General features: G+C 35.2%; 1 protein-coding gene across 1 annotated transcript in view; it reads left to right on the top strand.

Annotated features, from left to right (window-relative positions):
- Positions 1-26,383, top strand: part of CSTF3 (cleavage stimulation factor, 3' pre-RNA, subunit 3, 77kDa) — a 96,829-nt gene that overhangs the window by 58,851 nt on the left and 11,595 nt on the right. Inside the window, exons 4-14 of the mRNA XM_006864873.1 lie at positions 7,851-7,883; positions 8,208-8,305; positions 14,436-14,502; positions 14,592-14,626; positions 14,716-14,842; positions 21,039-21,116; positions 21,889-22,051; positions 22,427-22,536; positions 22,826-22,942; positions 23,205-23,279; positions 25,831-25,974. Of these exons, the coding sequence (XP_006864935.1) occupies positions 7,851-7,883; positions 8,208-8,305; positions 14,436-14,502; positions 14,592-14,626; positions 14,716-14,842; positions 21,039-21,116; positions 21,889-22,051; positions 22,427-22,536; positions 22,826-22,942; positions 23,205-23,279; positions 25,831-25,974 (1,047 nt within the window). The remainder of the gene's footprint in view (positions 1-7,850; positions 7,884-8,207; positions 8,306-14,435; positions 14,503-14,591; positions 14,627-14,715; positions 14,843-21,038; positions 21,117-21,888; positions 22,052-22,426; positions 22,537-22,825; positions 22,943-23,204; positions 23,280-25,830; positions 25,975-26,383) is intronic.

Genomic DNA, 26,383 nt, shown 5'->3' with positions numbered 1-26,383 from the left:
CAGTGGTTCTTTATCATTTGCTATGTTCTGAAATGGTTGAATATAGACCAATTCTTTTTGGTATAGTGACTCTGAATTCCTTCTGTCTTCCTTTTATATTTTCTGTGTCATTTAGTTTTTTGCATATAAAATCTACAATTGTTGTTGTTGTTAAGTGCTGTGGAGTCAGTTCCAACCCATAGCAACTCTGTATAGGGTTTCCAAGGAGTGGCTGTTGAGCTTGAACCACCAATCCTGCAGTTCAAACCAACTTCGCAGTCCAGAGCCTTAACCCAGAAGCTGGAATTTTCTCTTCAGATCTTGCAGCTTGAAAAATGCTAGTCATGTTCTTTCACTTAGGTTTTCTAACTACAAGTCTTTGTACATTTCACTGTATTGCTTTACTTTGCCTTCTTGCACTACCTTTTGAAATCTTCTAGTCAGTTCTTTTACTTCATCATTTCTTCTCTTGGCTTTAACTACTATGAGCTTTAGAGTAAATTTCTGAATCTCTTCTGATTTCCATTTTGGTCTTTCTTCTTTCCTCTATTTTCATTGACTTTTTACTTTCTTATGTATGATGCCCTGGATATTTTCCCACAAAGACATGAGTGTTCTGTGCATTCAATTTGTTACTGAGACAGTCTCTAAATTCAGGTGGGATGTATTCAAAGTTATACTTTTGATCTTGTGGACTTATTTTTATTTTCGTCAAGCTTGTTGTTAGGTGCCATAGAATCTGTACAGACTCATGGCGACCGAATGCACAACACAAGTAAACATTGCCCAGTCCTACAACAATCTCACAACTTGAGCTTTCATGTAAGTAATTGATAGTTTGTTCCAAAGAGAGACTTCTGTCTGTGTCTTAACTGCTGATACTAAACTTCTCCATTATCTTTCAACAGATGTCATCAATATTGTCGCAAAGCAAAAAATGTAGTTGATTTGACTTCTGTGTAATCTATACTGCAAGGTCCAGGTATATAGTTGTCAATAGTGTTGTTTAAACAAAAAGTGTTTCCAATGACTAAGTTATTGGTCTTGTAGTATTTTGACTAGAACTTCTGACAGTTCCTTATTGATGTATGGCAGTTTTTCCACCCCATGGGGAAAATAATCAGAAAAAATGTTAGGAGAATTGGTATTATGTTTACTTTTCATTAGGGTTCATATGAGATGACTATAAATAATTTAGGTACAAGTTATCTTTTCGAATGTTAAGATCTCACTATAGTAACTCAGTATTTTTCAGGTTTTTTTCCTGTGAAAAAATACCTCTTATTTCTCCTTCATTGTTACCATTTTTCATCCCTCACTTTTCCAAGCCCAGTCCACTATTACCTGACTTAAGGGTGACAGCAGTAACTTCTTAGCTATTCTTGTAGTTTACCTGCTTGCCTTATGCTACGTAACGAAAACGCACATCTGTGCCTGCCCCACACCTGTGTGCCAAACTGATGAATCTTCCTTTTTCTGCTTTCATCATTGTCATTCATCTGCCAGAAAAACCCCAGTGATGTCCCTTTGTTGTACATGTCAGATTTAAATTTTGTCTGGCCTTCAACACAATTAATCAAACTTCTCCCAGTACCTATTTTTTCTTTCTTGTGGATGTCTTCATTTATGTAGAACACTTTAGTTGTTGTTGTTAAGTGCCATCGAGTAGGTTCCAACCCACAATGACCCTGTATAGGGTTTCCAAGGAGCAGCTGGTGAGCTTGAGCTGCTGTCTTTGCAGTTCATATGGCTTTGCAGTCTGGCGCATTAACCCACAGCGCTATACCAGGACTCCCAGAACACTTCAGTAGTTCTTGTTATGTTATTTCATTGATTTACAAACCCTTTTTCTCATGGTCTAGAATTATTTCTGCTCTGTGAAACTTTCTTTGATCACTCTGTTTGCATGGAACTTCTTTTCCTCTGAATTTTAAAAGGCACAGAGGATATACAAAATTATTTTAATATAAACTTAAAGTCTGCTCCACATCTACTCGGTAAGTCCTAAACATATAACTACTTTTTAGTGTGTTCAGGGAAGTAGAAGAATCAAAATGGAAGTAGATTTAATTCAGATCTGAAACTAATCAGTTTTATTTAGCACTTTTTAATGTCATTCATAATGAGAATATAACTCAACAGTGACTATGATTTCTTATATTTAACAAATACATTATTTCAGTGGCGCATTTAAGTGCCTGGAGGACTGAAAATTTAGGAGACGTCAATAGGGTTTAGCCAATCTTAAGTCTAAATTGTTGTTGTTGTTAAGTGCCATCAAGTCGGTTTCAACTCATAGCCACCCTGTATAGTGTTTCTAAGGAGCAGCTGGTGAGCTTGAACCATTAACCTTGCAGTTCAAACTGACCTAATGGTCAAGTACTTATCCTACAGTGCTATACCAGGATTCCAAATTGAAATTAGTGTATGTATATGTAGGTATTCATTTATATCTATACTTGATAAGAAAATTATAAAAATAATATGTGATTTTGTAGGAAAATTTAGGATGTACAGATTAACAAAAATGAAAAATTACCTGTAGTCTTACTACCAAAATATTTTAAAAGTTAGATTTTTTTTTTACCTGTTTTTCCCAAAAAGGGTAGTTTTTCACTACAACTGTACATTCAATTAGGAGCCCTGTTTGGCTGCTGAATGCAAGGTCAGCACTTCAAACCCTCCAGTTCCTCCTCCACAGCAGAAAGATGTGGCCGTTTGCTTCTGTAAAGACAGCAGCCTTGAAAATCTGTGGGGCAGTTCTAATCTGTCCTGTGGGGTTGCTATGGTTCAGAATTGACTTGATAGTGGTCAGCAGTGGCTACATTCAGAATTAAGGACAAGCCTGCCATATAGTAGGCACAAAATTATTTGTTGAATAAAAGAATGAGTTTATTTAGATATAGTACTGTCCTGTCTCTACCGCAAAATTGGGAATGGGTGATGGGATATACATCTACAGTGGTAAATCTCCAACATTTCCAAATTCCTTAAAAGTGTTTATATTGCTGTAATCTTCAAAGACATTTTTCATGGAATAGGCAGGTAGAGAGCAACAGAAAAGAGTAATTTAAAAGGAGTGTTGAGTATATGCACTGGACTGTGAACCACAAAGTCGGCAGTTTAAACCTACCAGCTATTCCTTGGAAACCCTACATGAGGTTACTATGAGTAGAAACCAATTTGACAACACTTAACAACAACAACATTGTAACAGGATAAAAGAATGGGAAGTGGTGTTCATGTTTTGGACTGTGTTTGATTTCAAATTTAAAGATTGGTATGCTTTGGATGATTAAGAATATGAATTGAATTAGTCTGCTTCTGCATCCTAAACTCAATTTAAATAGATTGTCTTAGATCCTACAACAGCATGTGTGCTATAGTTTGGTTCATTTATCAAATATATTTTTGAATCATTTCAAATTAATTTATAGTCACTTATTTAAAAAACAATTCTTATAACTGAAGGTTTTAAAAGCAACTTTGTTTGTTTGTTTGTTTTTTGTTTTTTTACTCTGATGTTATGGGATTGGATTTTTTCCCAAGGAGTACATTAAGAAATCAGTCAAAAGAGTCTTCTGACAAGATTTACACTTTACAAAAATAATCCATTGTAACTGATCATTGGATAATTATGCACAGAGACAAGTTTTAATTCTAAAAGACAATCTGTGATCAAGAACTAATAGTATAAAGTATTCAAAAGTATCAGAAACGGAGCTTAATGTTTACTTAATGTATTTGTTTTATTCTCACCGAAATAGTCACTTCTTGTTGGTATGTGCCGTGGAGTCGGTTCCGACTCATAGCGACCCTGTACAGGGTTTCCAAGGCTGTAAACCTTTACTGGAGCAGAACGCCTCATCTTTCTCCCGCGGAACCGCTGGTAGTTTCGAACTGCTGACCTTGCGGTTCACAGCCCGATTCGTAACCACTTCGCTACCAGAGTCACTTACTTGAATTTAATAAATTTAAACGCTACCAGAGCTCCTTAATTACGTAAAGATTTACAGCCTTGGAAACCCTGTACAGGGTCGCTATGAGTCGGAACCGACTCCACGGCACTTAACAACAACAATAACATCTTAATATTATTTTAGTTTGTTATGTTGTTGTTGTTAAGTGCCCTTGAGTCGGTTCTGATACATGGTAACTCTGTATAGGGTTTCCAAGGAGCAGCTGGTGAGCTTGAACCACTGATCTTTCGGTTAAAACCGACCTTGCAATGCAGCACATTAACCCACAGTGCCATACCAGGACTCCTTATATCTGTTAGCTTCCCCTCTTTTAAAATAAGTGAAATTATTGGGAACTTAGAAATTAAAATTTTTTATCCATTTCTTTCCATAGCAACTTTTCATATGTTGGTAAAATTTCTGATGATTCACTGAAAAAATAATAATATAACTGAATAACATTTTTAAAAATGGCAGGCATATAAGAAATTCAAGGTTAAAACTTACCTTTATCTTTTCTCTCAAATATGTTTTTTGAATACAAAAATAATATAGCCACTTAATAGAAAACTTTGAAAGACATTAATTCTACCACACTAATTAAATTGTTCATATTTTAGAATATTTACAAGTCTATTCAAAATCTATTTTTCTCTTTATCAGATGTTAAATAAATGTCTGGTAATTTTCAGATTAATGTTTCCAAAATGTGAATCCCTCTATCCCTTTGCATTAGAATACTCAGATTCCTGTTAAAAATAGAAATCTGCACTTTCAGCAGTCATTCAAAATGATTGTTATACAGTCATTAAAATTTAGAGGCTAAAGATATTAAAACTAAGTGTTTTAATATAAATACCACTGTTCAGGAGACTCAACATAATAGTTATTAAGAGCTCTGGTCATTTAAAAGGAGCTCTGGTAGTGCTGTAGGATAAGTATTAGACTGCTAGTCTCAAGGTTAGCAGTTCAAGCCTACCAACCACTCTGTAGGAGAAAAATGAGGCTTTCTGTTCCCATAAATACTTACAGCCTCAGAAACCCTAGAATCGACTTGATGACAGTAGGTTTGGTCATTTAAAAATGTATAACGTAATTTTTGGAAGATAGAAATTTTCTAGTAGGTTTTACAGTTATTTATATTCATATAATGAGCTTTTAATGGAGAATGATGGAATAATGTCAAAACAAAATTCAAAGCAATATCAAGAGGTTTTCTTTATGTAAAAAATTCAAACCAAATATTGGTTGTCAGGCAGAGTAGATTCTTTGTACAAATGTACAAAATATGTGCAAAAATATGCCAAAAACTTATAAACTCTGCTAAATATATTTTTAAGAGTATTAATCTACAGGTCAAGTATCTTAATAAAAATATTAGTAAAATAGTACCTGAAGTTCTGATGTGGTGCTGTAGGATAAGCAAGGTCAGCGGTTCAAACTTATCAGCCGCTCCTTGGAAACCCTATACAAGTTATGAGTCAGCAATTACCAACAACAAGCAATACTTAGTAGAAAGGAAAAGAATAAGGAAGACTGAAAACAGGATGACATTTTATTATGAACTGCCGAAAAACTGCTGCCCGTGACATATGGAGCCAATTTTTCAGACTACTGGCTGTTTAGAGAAATTTGTGATGTAAAACTGATACTTTTTGAGATTTTTGACATGATTAGCATATGAAATGTTTCAAATGTTTTATATTATTCTTAGTCCTTAGAACAAGTGTTTGGAGTGGTGGTGGTGGTTATGCGCTGTGGAGTCGGTTCCTACTCATAGCGACCCTGTACAGGGTTTCCGAGGCTGTAAATCTTTACAGGAACAGAACGCCTCATCTTTCTCCCCCAATGTTTGGAGTAGGTATTATCATTTCCATCTTATAGAAGGGAAACTGATGCTGGAAGAGATTAAACAGTTGACACAAACTGAAAAAGTTCTTTTCATTTGATCATACTACTTCACCAAATGAGGTTGATAATTTAAAAAAAAAATAAAACAAATAATATTTTTAAATAATGAGATTATGGTTACCAAAATAATGTCACTAGCTACCCTTTGGATGAATAAATAAATGTCAGTCAGTGGCCATATAGCAAAGTCCAGAGAGTCATCCTGTATTAGTCAGAAATCTCTCCATATACTCATTGAACTCAAACCAGTTGAAGCAGTAGATAATTGATTTGATGTAGACAAGATACAGGATCATTATTTGTGTAGGAAAAAAATAATTTGTAGACTTTTTTTTGCTTTACACTTTTCACACACATAAAACCAAAAAAATCAAATTTCTTGCCTTCAAGTCCTATTCTGACAAATTCTTTTTACATAGAACAGCCATTTGGTTCCAAGTACTAACCTTTTGGTTAGCAGCTGAGCACTTATCATTTTACTACTAGATCTTTTCCCACATGTATAGACATGATGTATACTTAAATTTTTCAGCAAAATTGTATTCATGAAGTACAGCCTCTTTTTTTCTTTCTCATCTATACCACTCCTCCCAGACTATGGAGACCTGGTGGTTCTGTAGGACAAGCACTGGATTAGTAACCACAAGGTTGGCGGTTCAAACCCACTAGCTGCTCCTTGGAAACCCTATATAGAGTTGCAATGAGTCAGAACCCACTAACAGCACTTACCAACAACAACCATGACTATGTTCACAATTTTGTGTATGTTCCATGTTTTTCTCCATGCTCTTAAAATCATATACAAACATACATTGTTGTTGTTAAGTGCCATCAAGTTGGTTCCTACTTATAGCAACCCTGTATGGGGTTTCTGAGGCTGTAAATCTTCGGGACCAGAAAGCCTCATTTTTCTCTCATGGAGTTACTGATAGGTTTGAGCCAGTTGGTCAACAGTCCAGTGTTTATTTTAGACTGCCACAACACTTCCACAAATACACATATATATGAATTGTTGTTAAGTGCTGTCGAGTCGGTTCTGACTTATAGCAACCCTATATAGGGTTTCCAAGGATATACTGGTGGGTTTGAACCACCAACCTTGTGGTTAGCAGTCCAGAGGTTATCCTAAAGTGCCACAACAAACAGGACTCCATATATATGTGTATGTAGAATTTAACTTTGGTGGTTGTTTTATATTAATGGATTATACTGTACATATTTTTATTATCTTGTTTCACCCTATAAGATCTTGTGGGAGCTCTTCTAATTACCTTTTTAGTTCTATTTGTCTTATTAATTGTAAAAATATATATAACAAAACGTTTGCCATTTTAACATTTTTCACATGTACAATTCAATGACATCACCTTCCTCCTATTGTACAACCATCTGTTTCCAAATTTTGTCATTCACCCTGAACAGAAAATCAGTGCTCCGTAAACAGTAATTTCCCCTTTCCCTCTGTCTCCTGCACCTGATAATAAACTTTGGTCCCTATATATTTACCTATTCTAGATATTTTGTATATGTCATATTATACAGTATTTGTCCTGATAAGACTGGTTTATTTCACTCAATATAATGTTTTCAAGGTTCATCCATGTTTTAGTATGTGCCAAGTCTCCATGTCTTCATGGCTGAGTAATATTGTAGGTATATACCACAATTTGTTGTCCGTTTGTCTGTTGATAGATATTTAGGTTGTTTCTACTTTTTGGCAATTGTGAACAGTGCTTACAAAATAGGTAATATTATTAACACCCTTGTTTTAATGAGAAAAATAGAGGCTACGTAGGATAGCCAGAATGTGAATCCAAGATACCTGACTCCATATCATTAGTGAAACTGCCTCACAAAGCAATGTTCAGGTATCTCCTGGTAGATTTTATGAACTGCATATGTCGAGGGGAAAATTTATGCATTCTGGAGGAAAAGATTTTATGTTGTGTATTTGGTACTCTACAGACTGATGTTAACCCTATATTCTTTGTTTATTTTCAGATTAAAGCTAAAAATTATGATAAGGTGGAAAAGGTGAGTCTAAAATATTCTTTATTTTTGTGTTGAAGCTTACCTTAAGACAATATATGAAATAAATGTAGTAAAGTATTAACAATTTTGGAATCTAGTGAGTGACTATATAGGAGTTCATTGTACTATTCAGCTGTTTTGTATGCTTGAAAATTTTTGTTAAACATTTTAATTCCATTTTTCCACAAACATTTTGAACCCTCCTTATATTTATAAAAATATTTTCATGAAGATGCTGAATTTGGTTTTTTTATTGTTTCTTTTCACCTAGGTACAAATGAAATGTGTTTAACTATAGATTCTGATAATACTTTCTTTTGTTTATAGCTATTTCAGAGATGCCTTATGAAGGTTTTGCACATTGATTTATGGAAATGTTATCTTTCATATGTCCGAGAAACAAAGGGAAAACTACCGAGTTACAAGTAAGTTAAATCAGGATCCTAAGAAGGCAAGTCATCTCCAGACATGAGGGAGCTTCAAAGCGTTCATGGAAATGGATTTAAAAGATAATGGAATTTTTCCACAGACTTTTTTTGAAGCCCCTTCATACAGTCAATCCCATGTATACCTTCTCTTAGCTCTGGGTGTAAATAAACATCAGGATTTCCAAAGTCAGGATTCTACAAGAAATCAGTAGACCTTGAGAAAGAGCTTCAGAGATAGTTAACTGGCTTTCCACTTACTCTGGAGAATGTAATCACCAAAATCTTTTATATTAAAACACTGCAAATTTGTATTATTAAACCACTTTATTTAAAAGCATGTCAAACTAAAGATCAGCATCTCTTTTCCTCATATTGGTGCTATTCTCGACAGCATAAAATGTGTTATTTCAGTGTTCTAAGACATCCTTAACAGTCAGTTCTTATATAGTTGACTTTGTATGTCCACCCACCCACCTCTCTTCACTGAACCTAAATAATGGACCTTACCTAATACTATTTCTATTTATTACAATATTTTATAAGTATTTTTTTTTTAGTAAAAGTTTACAAAGCAAATTATGTTCCTGTTTAACAGTTTTCATACATATTAGAAGAAAGTGTTAAGCAGGAACCTAATTTTCTTTGTAAACTTTCACCAAAAACATTTATTATTTAAATAAATATTTTTTTATAAAATATTATAATAAATAGAAATAGTATTAGGTAAGGTCCATTACTTTGATTCAGTGAAGACAGGTAGGTGGTTTAAGTAACATATATAACATATATATACATATTGGGGAGTCCTGATGTGGGGCTGTAGGATAAGGATTGAACTGCAAGGTCAATTTGAACTACAAAGTTGGTGGTTCAAATCTACGAGTCAGAACCAACTCAATGGCACTTAATAATACCACCAACATACATATTGTTTGGAATCCTGGTGTGGTGCTGTAAGGTAAATACTGAATTGTTAGCCACAAGGTCAGCAGTTCAAACCCATCAACTGCTCCTTGCAAACCCTATACGGGGTAGCAATTAGTCAGATCCAGTTCAATAACATTTAACAACACACATATTTTTCAGTGACCTTTGTTAAATTTTCTAAAAGGTGTCTACATTCTGATTATTTCCATTTGCTTGTTCTGTTTCTGTTAATCTAGTTCCCCATCTCCCTTATCTTAGTATCTTTGTTTTATGGTAAATGCTGATCTTTTGGTCTCAGAGAAGAATATCAGTTTTACATTCAACAAATCATATACTTTGTTTCCTCGCAATGATTGCAATCTCATCCATGTAACAACAATTATCCCACTTCCTCCCTGTGGTTCTTATTTCCCTTCCAACCTCCTTCCCATTCCTTCTCAACTTTGTCCTTAGATAAATATTGCCCTTTTGGGTTTTTTTGTTATTTTTTAATGTTTCATTGTGAATTATGTGATAGTTTACATGAGAGAACATTAGCTTCACATTCATGGGAGAACATTAGCTTCACATTCATCCTATCGTATATTGTTTCATTGCTATGGTTACAATCCCCTTCATGCATCATCAAGTATAACCTGCAAGTCTGCAAGACTGGTAGCTTCAAACTGCTGCCACATACATATTTTGGGGGTAGTGTTGTTACAAAATTGCATATGTTATAGCATTTACCAAAAGTCTCCCTTATTCTTGCATATTATGTATTAGGGTCATTATTTACCTTTGTCAAGTTGTTCATACTTTACCCACATTTGGAATTGGCTTTCCCATCACCCAAAATAATAAATGTTTACTTAGTTTGAAACACAAGGTTAATGATTCAAATTCACCAGCTGCTCCTCAGAAACCCTATACAGGGTCACTATGAGTCAGAACTTACTCCACAGCATTTAACAGCAACATGTAGAGAGTGATTTCCTTTCCTTAACCCTATAATCCCTAGTGATCACCTATTATTTTCTAAAAGTGTGATATTTGTCCTTTTGGGATTGGTTTATTTTACTCATCATAATGTTAAACAGATTTTTATATATTATAATTTGAGAACTCTTCATTATGCTTTTCTTTTTAATGATGGTAAGTTTTATTATCATGAGAATTATTGTATCATTCATTTTAAGTGATTTTTTTGTTTGCAAACAATTTGCATAGTAATGGAGAAACTTATTTTAAAATGTTGGTAGGGTTCTGAGTGATTTTCTTCTTTTTTTAACTTTTTCCCTATGTTTTCTAGTATTTCTTTCTTTCTTTTTCTTAAGTTTTTATTGTGAACTGAGTGAAAGTTTACAGGTAAGATCATCAGTTTTATATTCAACAAATCATATACTTTGTTTCATCTAAATGATTGCAATCCCCTCCATACTGTTGTATGGAGTTATCTGGCTTCCTCCCTATGATTCCTATTTCCATTCCATCCACCTTCCCAACACTTTTCCTTAGGTATATGTTGTTGTTGTTTTTCAGTGTATAGAAATTATTTTCTTGTTTTTAGGTTTTTATTGTGATAGTTTACATGGGAGAACATTGGTTTTACACTCATCCTATCGTATTTTGTTTCATTGCAATGATTACAATCTCTCCCATGCACATGCATCATCACTCAACAGTATTTGCTTCTACTTCCGCTTTTTTTTTTTTTTTTTAATGTACACAGAAACACTCAGGAATATATAATCATTTAAACAATCAAAGAGCATATTCTACAAGCCAGTCTCCTGGCCGCCAGCATATAGCCTTTCTCTTTCCATGAGTTTAGAGTCCTCAGCTGCTCTGTCTTTGCACGCCATTACTTCTGGTGACACTGCTTCTCTGGTTAGGATCCCACGTTCTGCTCATGCTCTTCTCTCTTGATGGTCTTAGGGTCCTCTGTTCCTGGAATGTAAAATCCTACTACTCCCCCCTTTATATTACAAAACTTCTACCTTTATAGTTGTGACAATTGCAATTAGTCATGATAACAATTACTCACTATTGAATCAAAAGAATCCTATCCCCATCTCCTTTCACCAGACCCATCTGGCTGGACAAGATGAAAATTATTAAGTGTGGATTCTACTTTCCCCTGCACACTCCGAAACTAAACTCCCTCTTGAAAACTTGTAAGCCAGCCGCTTCATGCCTTTATATTCTTCCCCCTTCACCCCCCATTTTAGGTATCCAATGTCTAAGTTGCCCATCTTTATCAACCCTGTACACTGAGGGGATAGGCTTGATCCTTTATATGAAGATTCATTCCCTCTCGGTTGGTATTTTGAGGCTACTGCAACCATAAATATAGGTCATGCTCATCAAATTGTAGCAATTTGCACTTGCTTCCTTTATCAAATTTCTTTATCTTCCTCTAGTCTAGCTCTGATCATCAAGCCATCGAAGTTAGGTCAAATGGATACTGTCTGCAAGTTAGGGCATTCTTTTGTCTCCTCCCATTTCATATCAGCTGGACACTTCACTCTCCGTCCCAGCCCTCCATGGCTAGGTCAGTGTCCATGGGCTCAGAAGTTCCAAAGTCTCCCCAAATTTCAGACCAATCAGCTCTGCCCTTCCTCTTCTCTCTTTCATCTCAAGGTCAACAGAAGTCTATGGAATGTGGTTGAACTCAGTCCATATCTTCATTACTGCCTTCCCCCTATCTCCACTCATATGTAGACCAATATGGTCACCAGCTAGCTTACTTGCCTGCTTGTGTGTTCCCTTTGAGTTTTAGTCTTGGAAGGGGGTTTGTCCTGAAGAGACTTGATTGCTTGCCTTGATGGTTTTTGGTTTTGTTTTTTTCCTGCTGATTTTTCTTTCAGGATATACCTTCTGTTTCTTTAGCCGCTCCTGGCTGGTCTGCGTGTCCTTTGAAATGTGAATGTCCCAACTCAGAAGGTTCTGGATGGGGCTCAGGATTCTGCCTAAGGTCCTATACACTACAAAGGCTCCACAGGAAGCCTATTTCACTGGGCAAGTTCTAGAACCCCTTTTAGATATTCCACTCAGTTATAGACTGAAAATGGGCATATAAGCTTTCTATAATCATGTTTCCTGATATTCCTTTCTATCCCACTCAAGTGTCTATTTTATATTAGTAGGCAGGGGAAACCAATATCCATAAGACAGTCAAGCATCTTAACATTAGTTCCCCTCTGTTTGTGCAATTCTTGCACTGTTTGATACAGGACACACAATGTATGTGTGCCCTGTATTAGAGCCCTGAAACTTGTCCCTATTGTTTCATTTTTATAATTCTGGGATTCATATTTAGGGATTTCATCATTATTTTTTATAGTTGCATTATCTCCCGTTATATGTATGTACCAAAATTTATTTATCCAGTCATCCATTGATGGGCAGTTAGGTTGTTTCTATCTCTTTACTCCTCTGAATAATGAATATAGGTTTGCATATCTGGTAGCATAGTTACTAATTGGGCTGCGAACTGCAAGGTCAGTAGTTTTAAACTACCAGCTGTTTCGCGGGAGAAAGATGAGGCTTTCTGCTCCTGTAAAGATTTACAGCCTTGGAAACCCTGTACAGGGTCGCTATGGGTTGGAACCGACTCCATGGTACACCACCACCACCACCACCACTCTTCTGAATAATGAACATAGGTTTGTATATACATCTATCTTATGTCACTGCTATTAGATATCTAGAGTATAGACCTAGGACTGGGATTGCTGAATCCTAAGTAGTTCTGTTTTTTAGTTTTTTGAGGATGCACGATGCCATTTCCATAGTGACTTTACCACTATTTTACAGTCCCATCACCAATGGATAAGGCTTCCAATCTTCTCACATGCTCGACTATTATTTCAGCTTTTTATTGTGAATTGAGTGAAGGTTTACAGAACAGATCATCAGTTTTACATTCAACAAGTCATATGCTTTGCTGCATTGTTGTTGTTAAGTGCCATCGAGTTGCCTTTGACTCATAGAGACCTTGTATAGGGTTTCAGAGGAACACCTTGTGGTTGAACTAGAGACCTTGTGGTTCAAAGTTCAGTACTAATCTTACAGCACCATACCAGGAGTTTGTCTTCATTATGTGGTTGAAATCCCCTCCATGGCTAACAGTTAAGAGTGTTTACCTCTATTTACTGTAACTATTGCATTCCTCCCTGTGTCTCCTGGTACCTTCATCTTTCCTCTGCTAACCTTCCTCTTGTATATTGCCTGCTCTGTCACCATGTTAACATGTGTCTACCCTCTGTTGTTATTGTTGTTAAGTGCTGTTGAGTCAGTTCCAACCCATAGCAACCCTGTATAGGGTTTCCAAGGAGAAGCTAGTGAGCTTGAACCACTTACCTTGTGGTTCAAACCAACTTTCCAGCTAGTGCATTAACCCACAGGGCCACAAGAGGACTCCTACCCACTAGCCTGTGAATAATTTTCCCTCTCCTGCACTCCATCTGTAACCTTCATATATTGTTTATTTTATTGAGAAAACCTTTCTATAACTTTTTATAACTTTGGTCTCATACAATATTTGTCCTTTTGTAAATTGACTAATTTCACTCAACATAATGTCCTCCAGGTTAAACCATGTTGTGAGGTATTAGCAGAGTCATCATTTTCTTCAGTGTTTAGTAGTATTCCATTATGTGTAGGTGCCAACATTTGTTTAACTATTCTTCTGTTGGTGGGCATTTAGGCTGTCTCCATCTTTCTGATATGTCTCTTATAGTGCTATTTTACATATCATTCCCATTTTTGCAGGGATAAGCTGAATGCTTTTTTATGCAAAGCAACTAAGCAAGAGTTTATTTTATGACTCAAATTATATATTTATTTTCTTTTCCTCCTTATCCTTTATTGTCTTACATTAAGAGAAAACATTCTTTCTCCCTAAATTTGATTTTAAAGCTAATAGAACTTTAGAAATACCTTACCTCTTTAATCAGAAAACTAGATATTTCCTTATTTGAATCTCCAAGGATTAGACTAGGTAACTTAAAGGATAGAAGGGAAAGGAAGCAGAGTACTTAAATTCATGACTGAACATGAAAGAACTACTTTCTTTATATATTTGCAAATATGTCTTCCCATTTTTGCTTATACAAAAAGTTCATCTTGATCAATGATGACAGTTACATTTTAATTGCTGATACATTTTAGTAACACATATATATATATTTTAAATTTCTTTCACTTTTCATTTCAGAGAAAAAATGGCTCAAGCATACGACTTTGCACTAGATAAAATTGGAATGGAAATTATGTCTTATCAGGTAGAGTTAAAATTTTTAATATGCACACTTAATACACTCAATAGATTTTAAGATAGCAGAATATGTTAATATTTTATTTTATTTCTTAGATTTGGGTGGATTACATCAATTTCTTAAAAGGCGTGTAAGTATTATTACAGTTTTTGTCTTTATGTAAAATGTTTATTTAACTGTAATATAATATAATTGATAACATTTCTTCTTCAACCTCAGGGAAGCTGTTGGATCTTATGCAGAAAATCAGAGAATAACAGCTGTCCGAAGAGTTTATCAACGAGGTTGTGTTAATCCAATGATCAATATTGAACAACTCTGGAGAGACTATAACAAGTATGAAGAGGTAAATTAGGACAAAAGTCATTTATTGTTATAAATACAAAGTCATTCCGATTTTTATGCATAGTGGATTCTAAGCTTTCCAGTAGAGTTGCATATTTGTTTTTATAGTGTTTATAATAAAAAATCTCATTCCTAATATTTTTATAGTTTTGAGATTCTGCGTTTTAATATTATTTTTCAGAGAAAGGACCCCGGTAGCATAGTGGGTTATGCATTAAATTGCTAACTCCAAGGTCAGCATTTCAAATCCACTAGCCACTCCTTGGGAGAAAGATAAGATGAGGCTTTCTGCTCTCATAGAGATTTACAGTCTTAGAAATTCTCTACAGGGTCACTATGAGTCGGAATCTACTCGTTGACACACAACCACCACTCTGAGAGAGCTATACTTCTAACAAAACCATTTTTATTTGTGCTAGTAAACCATATTTATATGCAGCCACACTTTAATATTAATCTGTTATGAATGAGTACCTCTGTAGAATTGTTTTTCCAGTGGTAATAAGCGGAAATGCATCTGTTTCACCTAGTTACAGAAATGTGAGTTAGCTGTTGTGGAGTCAGTTCTAACTACTGGCGACCTCATGTGTGCAGAGTGGAACTACTTCATAGAATTTTCAGAAGCACATCATTGGTCATACCTTCCAAGGTGCCACTGGGTTGGTTTGAACCCCCAACTCTTTGGGTAGTAATTAAGATCATAACCATTTGTGCTATCCAGAAAATTCCAGAAGTATGATTACTGACTTATATTCATAAGATGCAGGCTGCAACTTGGTTTCATCAGCATTATGCTTTAACCAACTGAGGTATTAAGCCTATGTTCATAAATATACATACCATATAAATTCTCTCATTAAAAGGATATTATTCCTCATAAGTCTTAAAATTTACATGATTGTATAGTCTACTGTTGTTAGATATAATCTATAGATATCAATTAGATCCAGTTGATTGATGGTGCTGTTTGGCTCAACCACGTCTTTACCGATTTCCTTATTGCTGTATCTGCTAGCTTACTAATACAGGGGTGTTGAAGTTTCCAATCATAATAGGAAATTTGTCTAGTTTTCCTTGCAGTTTTATTGCCTTGTACTTTATGTATTTTGATGCTCTGTTGCTAGGTACAGCTACTTCAAGACCATTATGCATATTTGAAGAATTTACTCCTTTATCATTATGTAATGCCTCTCTTCATCTCTTATTTTCCTTAATATACCTACTCTACCTTTCTTTTGATTGAAGTTAAGCATGTATCTTTCTTCATCCCTTTACTTTTAATCTATTTGTCTTTATATTTAAAATGTGTTTCTTATTGCACATACTTTATACATTTTTCTGTCTTTAATTTTCTGCAGTTTGAATATGATATGTCTAGTATATATTTTTAATTTTTTTAAAAAAATATTTATCTTGCTCAATGTTCTTTGAGTTTCCTGGATCTTTGGTTTAATGTCAATTGTTAGTTTTGGAAATTTCTCAGCCGTTATGACTTCAAATATTTCTTGCTTCTTTCTTTCTTCTCCTTCTGTATTTCCATCACACATATATAATACATTTTTTTAAATTGTCCCACAGTTCTTGATATTCTGTACCAATTTGGGGGGAGTTTATATTGACATATCTTCATGCTCACTGATTCTTTCCTTGACCATATCCAGTCTATGGATGGGTCCATCAAAGGCATTCTTTATTTCTGTTACCTTGTTATTTTTTTATTTCTAGCATTTTCTTTTGGTCCTTTCTTAGTTTACATCTCTCTGCATCCATTGCTTGCATGTTGTCCACTTTTTCTATTAGAATCTTTGTATATTTAATCATGTTGTTGTTAAGACTAGTGCCATAGAGTCTATTCTGAATTGTAGCCCTGTAGAGTTTTCAAGGAGTTGTTGTTAAGTACCATCGAGTCTGTTCTGACCCATAGCGACCCTGTATAGGGTTTCCTAGGAGCGGCTGGTGAGTTTGAACCGCCGACCGTGCATTTCAAACAACTTTGCAGTCTGGCACATAACCCACAGCGCCACACCAGGACTCCGTTTCAAGGAGTGGCTGCTGAGTTTTAACTGCAGACTCTGTGGTTCAAACTGACCTTGCGGTCCAGTGCTTTATCCTACCCTGGTCTGATCATTCCAAAACCTCTATCAAAAAATAGGTTAGTTATATGAGGAGACTTCAAAAAGTTTGTGGAATTAGCTATTCTGCAGGAGAAAGATGAGGCTTTCTGCTCCTGTAAAGATATACAGCCTCAGAAACCCTGTACAGGGTCGCTATAAGTAGGAGCCGACTCCACGGCACATGACAACAACAACAACAACGTGAGATGGAACTGATTCTACGACAGTTAACAATAACAACATCATTAATTTACTATAAGCTTTAACCAACCAATATATTGTGGTCTTTATTTTTTGGACAAATTTTTCTGTTAGATGAGTTAAGAATACAAAAAATAAAAGATTTTGTTTTACCTTCATTTATTCTTTCTCTAATACTTTCCTTTTCTTTATGTAGATGCAAATTTCTGACCTATATAATTTTTCTTCTCTCTAAGGAACTTCTTTTAACATTCCTTGCAAGGCAGGTCTACTGGTGACAAATTCTCTCAATGTTTGTTTGTCTGAGAAAGTCTTTATTTCTCCTAAACTTTTGAAGAATAATTTTTGCTGGATACAGAATTCTAGGTTAGTGGGTTTTTTCTTTTAACACTTTAAATATTGCAATCCACTCTCTCCTGGTCTACATAGCTTTTGAGAAGTCTGATATCATGACTATTCTGGTTTCTCTCTATATACAGTGTGTTTTTCACCCTCTGTAATTTTTTCATGATTTTGCTGTCTTATTTTCTGCAGTTTGACTGTGATATGCCTAAGTATACATTTCTCTTTTTTTGGGGGGGGGCGGGGAGGTATTTATCTTACTCAGTGTTCTTTGAGTTTCCTGGATCTTTGGTTTAATGTCTATTGTTAGTTTTGGAAATGTCTCTGTTATTATCACTTCAAATATTTCTTCTTTCTTCTCCTAGATTTCCATTGCACATATATAATACAATTTAAAAATTATCTTATAGTTTGTGGATATTCTCTACCAATTTTAGGGAAGTTTATACTGACATATCTTCATGCTTTTACTGATTCTTTCGTTAACTGTATCCAATCTATTGATAAGTCTATCAGAGACATTCTTTATTTCTGTTACCTGATTTTTTGGTTTCGTTTTTTTCTCCTAGCATTTCCTTTTGGTTCTTACTTAGTTTTCATCTCTCTGCTTCCATTATTTGCAGGTTGTCCACTTTCTCTATTAGAATCCTTAGTATATTTAATCATAGTTACTTTAATCCCTAGTCTGATCATTCCAAAACTTCTGTCATAAAGTAGTTACATTGTTTCGTTTTGTCTCTCCAGACTGTGTTTTTTGTCTTTTAGAATCTCTTGTAAATTTTTGTTGGAAGCTGAACAAAAAATGTATTGAGTTAAAAAAAAAAATGAGGTTAATAAGCCTATTTAGTGTGAGGTTCAATGTTTATCTAAGGTAAACTGTTACTGTTTGCTGTAGCTGTGGATGTCAGAGGCTAAAATTTCTTGCAGTGTCCTTGTTTTTGTCTTTTCTGTTGTTTTTCGGTTTCCCTAGAAATGCTTTCTTAAATAGAGTTCTTAGAGTTCTTTCCATTGTAATTCCTTTTATAGTTCTGGTGTGATGCTGTTAAGATAGGCATTGAACTGCTAACCACTAGGTCAGCAATTCAAACCCACCAGCTACTTGGAAATTCTAAATAGGGTCCCTATGAGTCTGAACTGACTCAACAGCATTTAACAACAGTTGATGTGTTGGTAAGGTATGGAGAAGGAGACATGTTCTATAAATTTGTGATTAAGTGTTGATCTTTTAGTGTGCCTGTATCCTTAGGCTGTGATCTTCTAAATATTTATTAGCTTTTTTCCCTTCCCTTTCACCAATTTCCTCCAAGTCAATTAACCCACTGCTGTCTAGTTGATTCCAATTCATATCAACCCAATAGGGCAAAATAAACTGCTCTATAGGGTTTCTGAGACTATACCTCTAAGGCTCATCTTTTTTCCACAGAGTGGCTGGGGGGTTGAACTGTAAACCTTGCAGTTGGCAGTCTAGTGCTTAACCCACTGTTCCTCCACCAGTGTTCTTTCCCAAGTCAGTTGTTTTTAAGTGCCATTGAGTCGGTTCCATCTCATTGCAACCCTAAATGGGGATTCTGAGGAGCGGATGGTGAGTTTGAAATACCTATCTTGCGGTTCAAATCTACCTTGTGGTCCAGTGCTTATGCTACGGTGCAACTGCTAGGACTCCTAAGTTAGTCAGGCTCTTATAATAAAGTTTTCTTTAATGATATTGTTGTTCTTAAATGCCGTCGAGTCATTTCTGACCCATAACGACCCTGTATAGGGTTTCCGAGGAGCTGGTGAGCTTGAACCACCAACTTTGCAGTTCAAATGGCTTTGCAGTCTGGCGCATTAACTCACAGCGCTACACCAGGACTCCGTGCATTGATTAGTCTGGGGGAAAAAAAAGACAGAGAGGCCTGGGGAGCATCTTTTTACTGTCAGTGTTTCCTGATAGCAGTTGTTGGGAAAGTCTTGAGGCAGTTTGGGAGATGATCGGGCTTTGTAAATGAGAATAGAATACTCAGGGTACATTTTAACAAGGTAACCTTACCCCCTTCCTCTGCTAGATGCATAAGGGGAGTTTTCTCCAGTCTTTACTCTGAAAACTTGGTGGAGCTTTTGGAGATAAAACTTAATAAAAGTATGGGACCCTCCTCAGGCTGAGCTTCCAGGAGTATTTCTCTCTCAAGCCAGTCTATACGCAATTAGTCAATTAGTAACTATATAAGTTTTCCTACCAGTTGCTGGCTCCAGCAGTTATTTCTGCTCTCAGTAAGCTATAATAAGTCTAAGAAGATTTGTTGATTTTCAGTTCGTTCATCTTTTTTCTTGTTGTGAGGATGGGAATGACAACTTACAAGCTTTCTACATATCAGACTGAAAACGGAAGTGTCCCTTACATATAAGAATATATAGGGTAATAAACTATTACTTGGTTCTGAAACTTTATTCTTAGGATTTAAAATTTTAAAGACCCCAAAGAGTTGTTTTATGTTATTGTTGTTTATTGTTGTTTTTAATGCAACTTATATGTATCACATTTAGCATATTGAAATTTAAAACGGATTTTTCTTCAAGATGGTTACTAATTTATTTAGAGGTAAAAATTATAAAACCTTAGATTTTAACATAACTAGCACTTTAAAAAATAACTATTTTCAAAACAATTTCAAGAGAAGATTGGCAATGTCTTATTTTTTTGCAACCTCTTTAATGCCTCACTTAATAGAAGACAGGTAAATTTTCATGTCTGCTTCTACATTTAATGTGTTATGAGACTGAATATCATATAAGCCAAAAGAAAATCCATTGCTTCTAACTAGCAATCCTATATAAGACAGTGTAGTACTTGTTTCTTAGGATTTCCAAAACTGTCTCATCTTTCTCCCACAGAGCAGCTGGTGGGTTTGAAACACCCACAGGCTCTCCAAGGTTGTAATCTTTCATAGAAGCCAACTGCCACATCTTTCTCCTACAGAGTGGCTGGTGGGTTTGAACCACTGATTTTTTGGCAGAGCTCTTTAATCACTGTGCCATGAGGGCTCATTGAAAATAATATAACTTCTGTAAAATTCCACTGTATCTTTATGAAAGAAGAAAAAGGTCTTGAGGACCATGAGTCCTTAGACTCCTCTTGGAGAACTGCTAGGCACATTGCTACTTGCTCTCCCGGAAGTTTCTTTAAAGCTGTGCAGTTACAGCTAGAAAGTAGGTTTTTAGAGTTGAGGCATGGCTAGTCACCTGAATAATCTGTACATCATTCTTTATTAGTAGAATTTCATATGAAATAATGAAATCTTTTTAAATCATTCCCTGTCTTTAAAAATTCCTGATATGTGTAAATTTACTGCTGGCTCATAATAGACATAAGAAGATTCTCCTTGATTTTTCAAGTTTATACTACTAGAGTTTTATGTTAATAATCAAAAATATCTTTCAAAATTAAGACATTAAAGCAATTCAGTAATTGAATAATTTAACTATTTTGCTAATTATACAAACTATACATAATTTAAAAATAATTTATGCTTTCCTCTGTTGTTTTTTTCTTCTTCCCATTAGGGTATCAATATTCATTTAGCTAAAAAAATGATTGAAGATCGGAGTAGAGATTACATGAATGCTAGGCGCGTAGCAAAGGTATGAAATTCCATCAGGCCATTTACTTTAATGAATCTGTTATTTATGGGAGAGCTTTCCTTGTATGATATTAATCTTGATATACTTAGTAATTAGCAATCTTAACAAAGAACAGTTTAAATGCAGTGTCTGAACAGATGATACAGATTCAAAATGAAATAACTATTTAAAGATATATTAAAGGACAAAATAGAATGTGTCGAGTTTGGAAGAAATTGTTTTTCTAAAATTTATAAACAAGAGAAGAGGCAGTTCCTACCTAGGAATGATAGAAGTAGTTCTTATCTTATGTCATATCTGCTCATTTGAATACTATACTACTGTGTACTCTAATAACAGCAGATGTTGTACTATGTGCATACCTTACTATTCATTGATACTTTCAGAATAAATTAGGAAAAATGCCTACTTGTCTTAAATATTAAAAATTTAAAGGACAGATAGTTCTCCTTAGATGGCAGTAATGATGCCATTATATCACTATTTGTTTTCATCTGTCAACTTTTTCGTCTTAAGAGAGTGATCTCCTTGATCACCTGCAAAGACACCTCAGGGGTTTTCTGCTTGTTCAGTCCTGAGAACCTGCTGTCATGTGGGTAATCCCATCCTCCTACCAGGTACTCTCATTCTTAAATCATTTTTAGGTAATGTTAGCAAAGTAAGATTGTAAAAAGTTGGTATTTTGAACAAAGTATTCCAGACTGATCAAGTCGGTCCCATATACCTGAGTTTTTCTATACTTACCATAGAATTCTAAATGCTTACTGTCTAGGAATATGAGACAGTAATGAAAGGTTTGGACCGCAATGCTCCCTCAGTGCCTCCCCAGAATACTCCTCAAGAAGCTCAGCAAGTGGATATGTGGAAGAAATATATACAGTGGGAAAAAAGCAACCCTCTTCGTACAGAAGATCAAACTCTTATAACAAAAAGAGGTAATAAGTTTAGCCCTCTTGGGACTCCAATTACTTGATACTCTCCCATAGGTCACTGAGGCTCTGTTTCTTTCCCCCCTTTTTTCTTTTTATTCTTTATATTGTTTATTTTTGCAGTTCATTTTTATAGTGTCCATTTCTCTACTAAGAGTCCTGTCTGTTCATTCATTCTAGCCATATTTTTTATGTCCTTGAACATATTTAAAACAGTTACTGTAGTCTTTGTCTGCTAATTCCAACATATGGCCCTTTTAGGGTAGGTTTCATTTGACTGCTTTTTCTGTTGACTGAGTTACATTCTCCTGTTTTGTCACATGTCTAGACATTTAAACTTTTTCCCTAAATGGATTATTGTTCATTAATGTTTTCTTCTAGTTATGTTTGCATACGAGCAGTGTCTGCTTGTTCTCGGCCATCACCCTGATATTTGGTATGAAGCTGCACAGTATCTTGAGCAGTCAAGTAAACTACTAGCAGAGAAGGGGGTAAGTGTGTGCCCTTCCCCCCTTAGAGTGGCTATTGTTTAATGCTTTAAAGTGATGAATCATTTAGAGTACTTAGAGGATTCCTGTATAGTTAAAATAATGGAAAAAAATACTTGGAATTTTTTTTTAATTTAAAAATACAGCTGTGCCCATACAGACATACAAATAAGTGTATTATTTTAGAAACACACAAACAAATAAAATATAGTAAGTGTAATTTTATTAATTTTATTTTAGTTCAACTATTTTAAATGATTGAAGTAGAGCTTTCCATTATTTTTTTCCCCAGGATATGAATAACGCCAAATTATTTAGTGATGAAGCTGCTAATATATATGAACGAGCCATAAGCACTTTATTAAAGAAGAATATGCTGCTTTATTTTGCATATGCAGATTATGAAGAGGTGAGTAAAAATGGTTAGAACTCTGTTATAATTTGATTTTTCACTGCAGGAGTAAATTTGGTTTCTTGCTGCTCCTTTACCAGGTGTATTGCTTATGTTAGACAGAAATAAAGCAAATTAAATAGTTATTGGTCTTCAGCTCACACTATATTTATGCTTAAAGCAGGTGCCATTGTGGAGTACAGCCTCTGGATTCCTCAGAGCTCAAATCCTGCTTGTTTATGTGTATATATTTATATTAGATTCTTCTCTACCATCTTAGAGTCGCATGAAGTATGAGAAGGTTCACAGTATATATAACAGACTTCTGGCAATTGAAGATATTGATCCTACCTTGGTGAGTAGCTTTGTAAATCTTTTTTCCTACCTTTAATTTCTGATAATTTAAAAAAACAATGACCCACAGTAAGATTCACTCCTGTAGGTGAAGAAGTCTATGATTTTTCACAAAGAAAGAGTCCTGTGAACACCATCCCAATTGAAATACTTCCCTAACCTCCGCAAATTCTCCTCAGGGGGCCCTTTTGTACTCAGTACTTCCCTTTCCTCAAGCCCTGGGCTAATCGTTCATCTGTTTCCTGCAGGGGGGTTTGTTTGTTTGTTTGTTTGTTTGTTTTTGTTGTGAACTGAGTGATACTTTACAGGGGAGACATTGGCTTTACACCATTATTTCATTACAGTGATTACAGTCTCCGTGCATCAGCATTCAACAGCATTTGCTTCTATTTCCTCTGTTTTTTCTTAGGGGAGGGGGATGTACACAAAAACACTCAGGAATATATAATAATTTAAGCAATCAAAGGGCACATTTTGCAAGCCTCCCTGCAGGATTTTTTTAAATCCACTTTTGTCACGTAATTGTTGTCTATTATATATATATATATTTTAAATAAATGGGAACAGATATCCCACAATAGGACTGGACATGAACTCACTTTATCCTACATTCTAATCTATAGTAATCTAAACTCAGCATTGAGTTTCCACAAAAGTGCAATGCTGTTCCCTCAGTGGCAGGGGGATGGACCAATAGGTGAGCTAGACCCTCTGTCACAGGTCAATTAGATCTGCACTGTTTCTATTTATATTGGGATTTTCTTTATGTATTATTATTTTTTTAATTTAGCAAACAGCTCTGTGCTATTTTCTGTGCTCTATACTCCAGCAGTAGAATAAAAAACTAAATAAAATTCCCTTCCTCAAGTAACTTGAGAGAGTTATCAACTATCCTGATTTTCACAGAATCGAGGGAATGAGATGTTTCTGTGGAATGGGACTCTTGATTTTAAAACTTTAACAGTTGTGGGCACACCAGAACAAGCTAGTCACTCTATTCATAGTACAGAGTCACCTGCTCATTAAGCAAGCATATTCTTCATGATGAAGAGCAAATATCACAACCTTCAGAATGGATCTAGTGTCTCAATGTAAAGAAAACAAAATTCTCACAACTGGACCAATAAATAATATCATGCTAGATAGAGAAGAGATTAATGTTGTCAAGGACTTCATTTTGTTTAGATCTATAATCAATACTCATGGAACCTCAGTCAACAAATCAAACTACGTATAATATTAGGCAAATCTGCTGCTTTTTGAAGTGTTCAAGAGCAGAGATAGCAGTTTGAGGACTATGGTGCTCCTGACCCAAGCCATGGTATTTTCAGTAGTCTCATTGTTGTTGTTGTTGTTATGGGCCATGGAGTCAGTTCCGACTCATAGTGACCCTGTACAGGATTTCCGAGGCTGTAAATCTTTACAGGAGCGGAAAGCCTCATCTTTCTCCTGCAGAACAGCTGGTAGTTTTGATCTGCTTACCTTAAGGTTCTCAGCCCGATTTGTAACTGCTACGCTACCAGAGCTTCTTGCATAGTAGTCTCATATGCATGTGAAAATTGGACAGTGAATAAGAAGGACCATAGAAGAATTGATGCATTTGAGCTATGCTGTTGGAAAAGAATGCTGAAAGTACCATGGATTTCCAGAACAGATATAGCTGTTCTCCTTAGAGAACACTCCTTAGGAGTGTTCTCCTTAGAAGCCAGGATGATGAGACTTCATCTCTCATACTTCAGACATATTATCAGGAGGTACTAGTCTGATATTATGATTGGTCAGCGAAAAAGAGGAAGACCCCCCAATAAGATGGATTGGCACAGTGGCTGCAGGAAGAATGTGCTCAAGTATAGCAACAATTGTGAGGATGGCGCAGGACCGGCCAGTGTTTCATTCTGTTGTGCATGTTTGCTATAAGTCAGAGCCCACTCGACAGCCCCTTACAACAGCATTCTTCATGTGTTAGATACTTTATAGGTGTTGAGTACAATAGGGCTCATAAATAGTTTATCAAACAAGTAATCAAAAGTTCCATTATGTGGTCTTAGTTAACTTTTAAAGCAATAAACTAAGAAAACGTGACATTAAAGATGTATAGTTAAGCATGCTTTTATTAAATAGAACATTGAGCTTTCTAGACATTGGCATTTACTTGTGGGGTTTTTTCCAGTAGTTTCACAGTTTTTCCCTCCCCGTTAAGATTACCTTTCATGGTCTAGATTCAGATGGTGGTGATGATTGCTTAGCCTTAAAAATATACAAAAGACCACTGAATTATATATACTTTAAAGGGGGGAATTTTTTGTTATGTGAATTATATCTCAATAAAAAAAAAAAACAGGTAAAAATTAATTTGTGCACATCTCTAATGCCAGAAAATATTAACTTTTAGATATAAATCAGACAATAATGGTCAACCTACTTTCAAACTTCTTGGGTATTCAAAATTGCTTTCTTACAGAAATAATAAAGTGAGCCTGTATTGCATGCCAGAAGGATCACATTCTAATTTGTAGATTCTATAATAATTAACAATATTTTTTTTTAAATAGGTATATATCCAATATATGAAATTTGCAAGGAGAGCAGAAGGTATCAAATCTGGAAGAATGATTTTTAAAAAAGCAAGAGAAGATGCCAGAACCCGCCATCATGTCTATGTTACGGCGGCACTCATGGAGTATTACTGCAGTAAGGTAAATATTGACATCAAAGAAAGGTACAATCATTTTAGATTGTGGTAAAATATAGATAACAGAACATTTGACATTTCAACCAATATGTATAATTCAATGACATTAATGATTGTGTAACCATCATCCTCATCTGTTTCCATTTTTTTTCATCACCATTAACAGAAACTCATTGCCGGTTAAGCAGTAATTCTATTGCTCCACCTCACACAGACTCTTGGCAACCACTAAGTCCTTGAATAGTTTTTAGCTTGCTTGCCTTTGTATGTTATATTTCTCTTTTCCCTAGCTGCTTTCAAGATGCTGTCTTTATCTTTGATTTTGGAGAGCTTGATTATTATATGTCTTGGTGATTGTCTTTTAGGGTCTATCCATCCTGGGGTTCGTTGAGCTTCTTGAATGCTTATCTTTT

The sequence above is a fragment of the Chrysochloris asiatica genome, unplaced genomic scaffold, assembly GCF_000296735.1.
Source record: "Chrysochloris asiatica unplaced genomic scaffold, ChrAsi1.0 scaffold00072, whole genome shotgun sequence".
In the NCBI taxonomy this organism is placed as follows: Eukaryota; Metazoa; Chordata; class Mammalia; order Afrosoricida; family Chrysochloridae; genus Chrysochloris; species Chrysochloris asiatica.
Note: the sequence above shows the minus strand (reverse complement) of the source record. Positions and strands in the feature narration are given on the sequence as shown.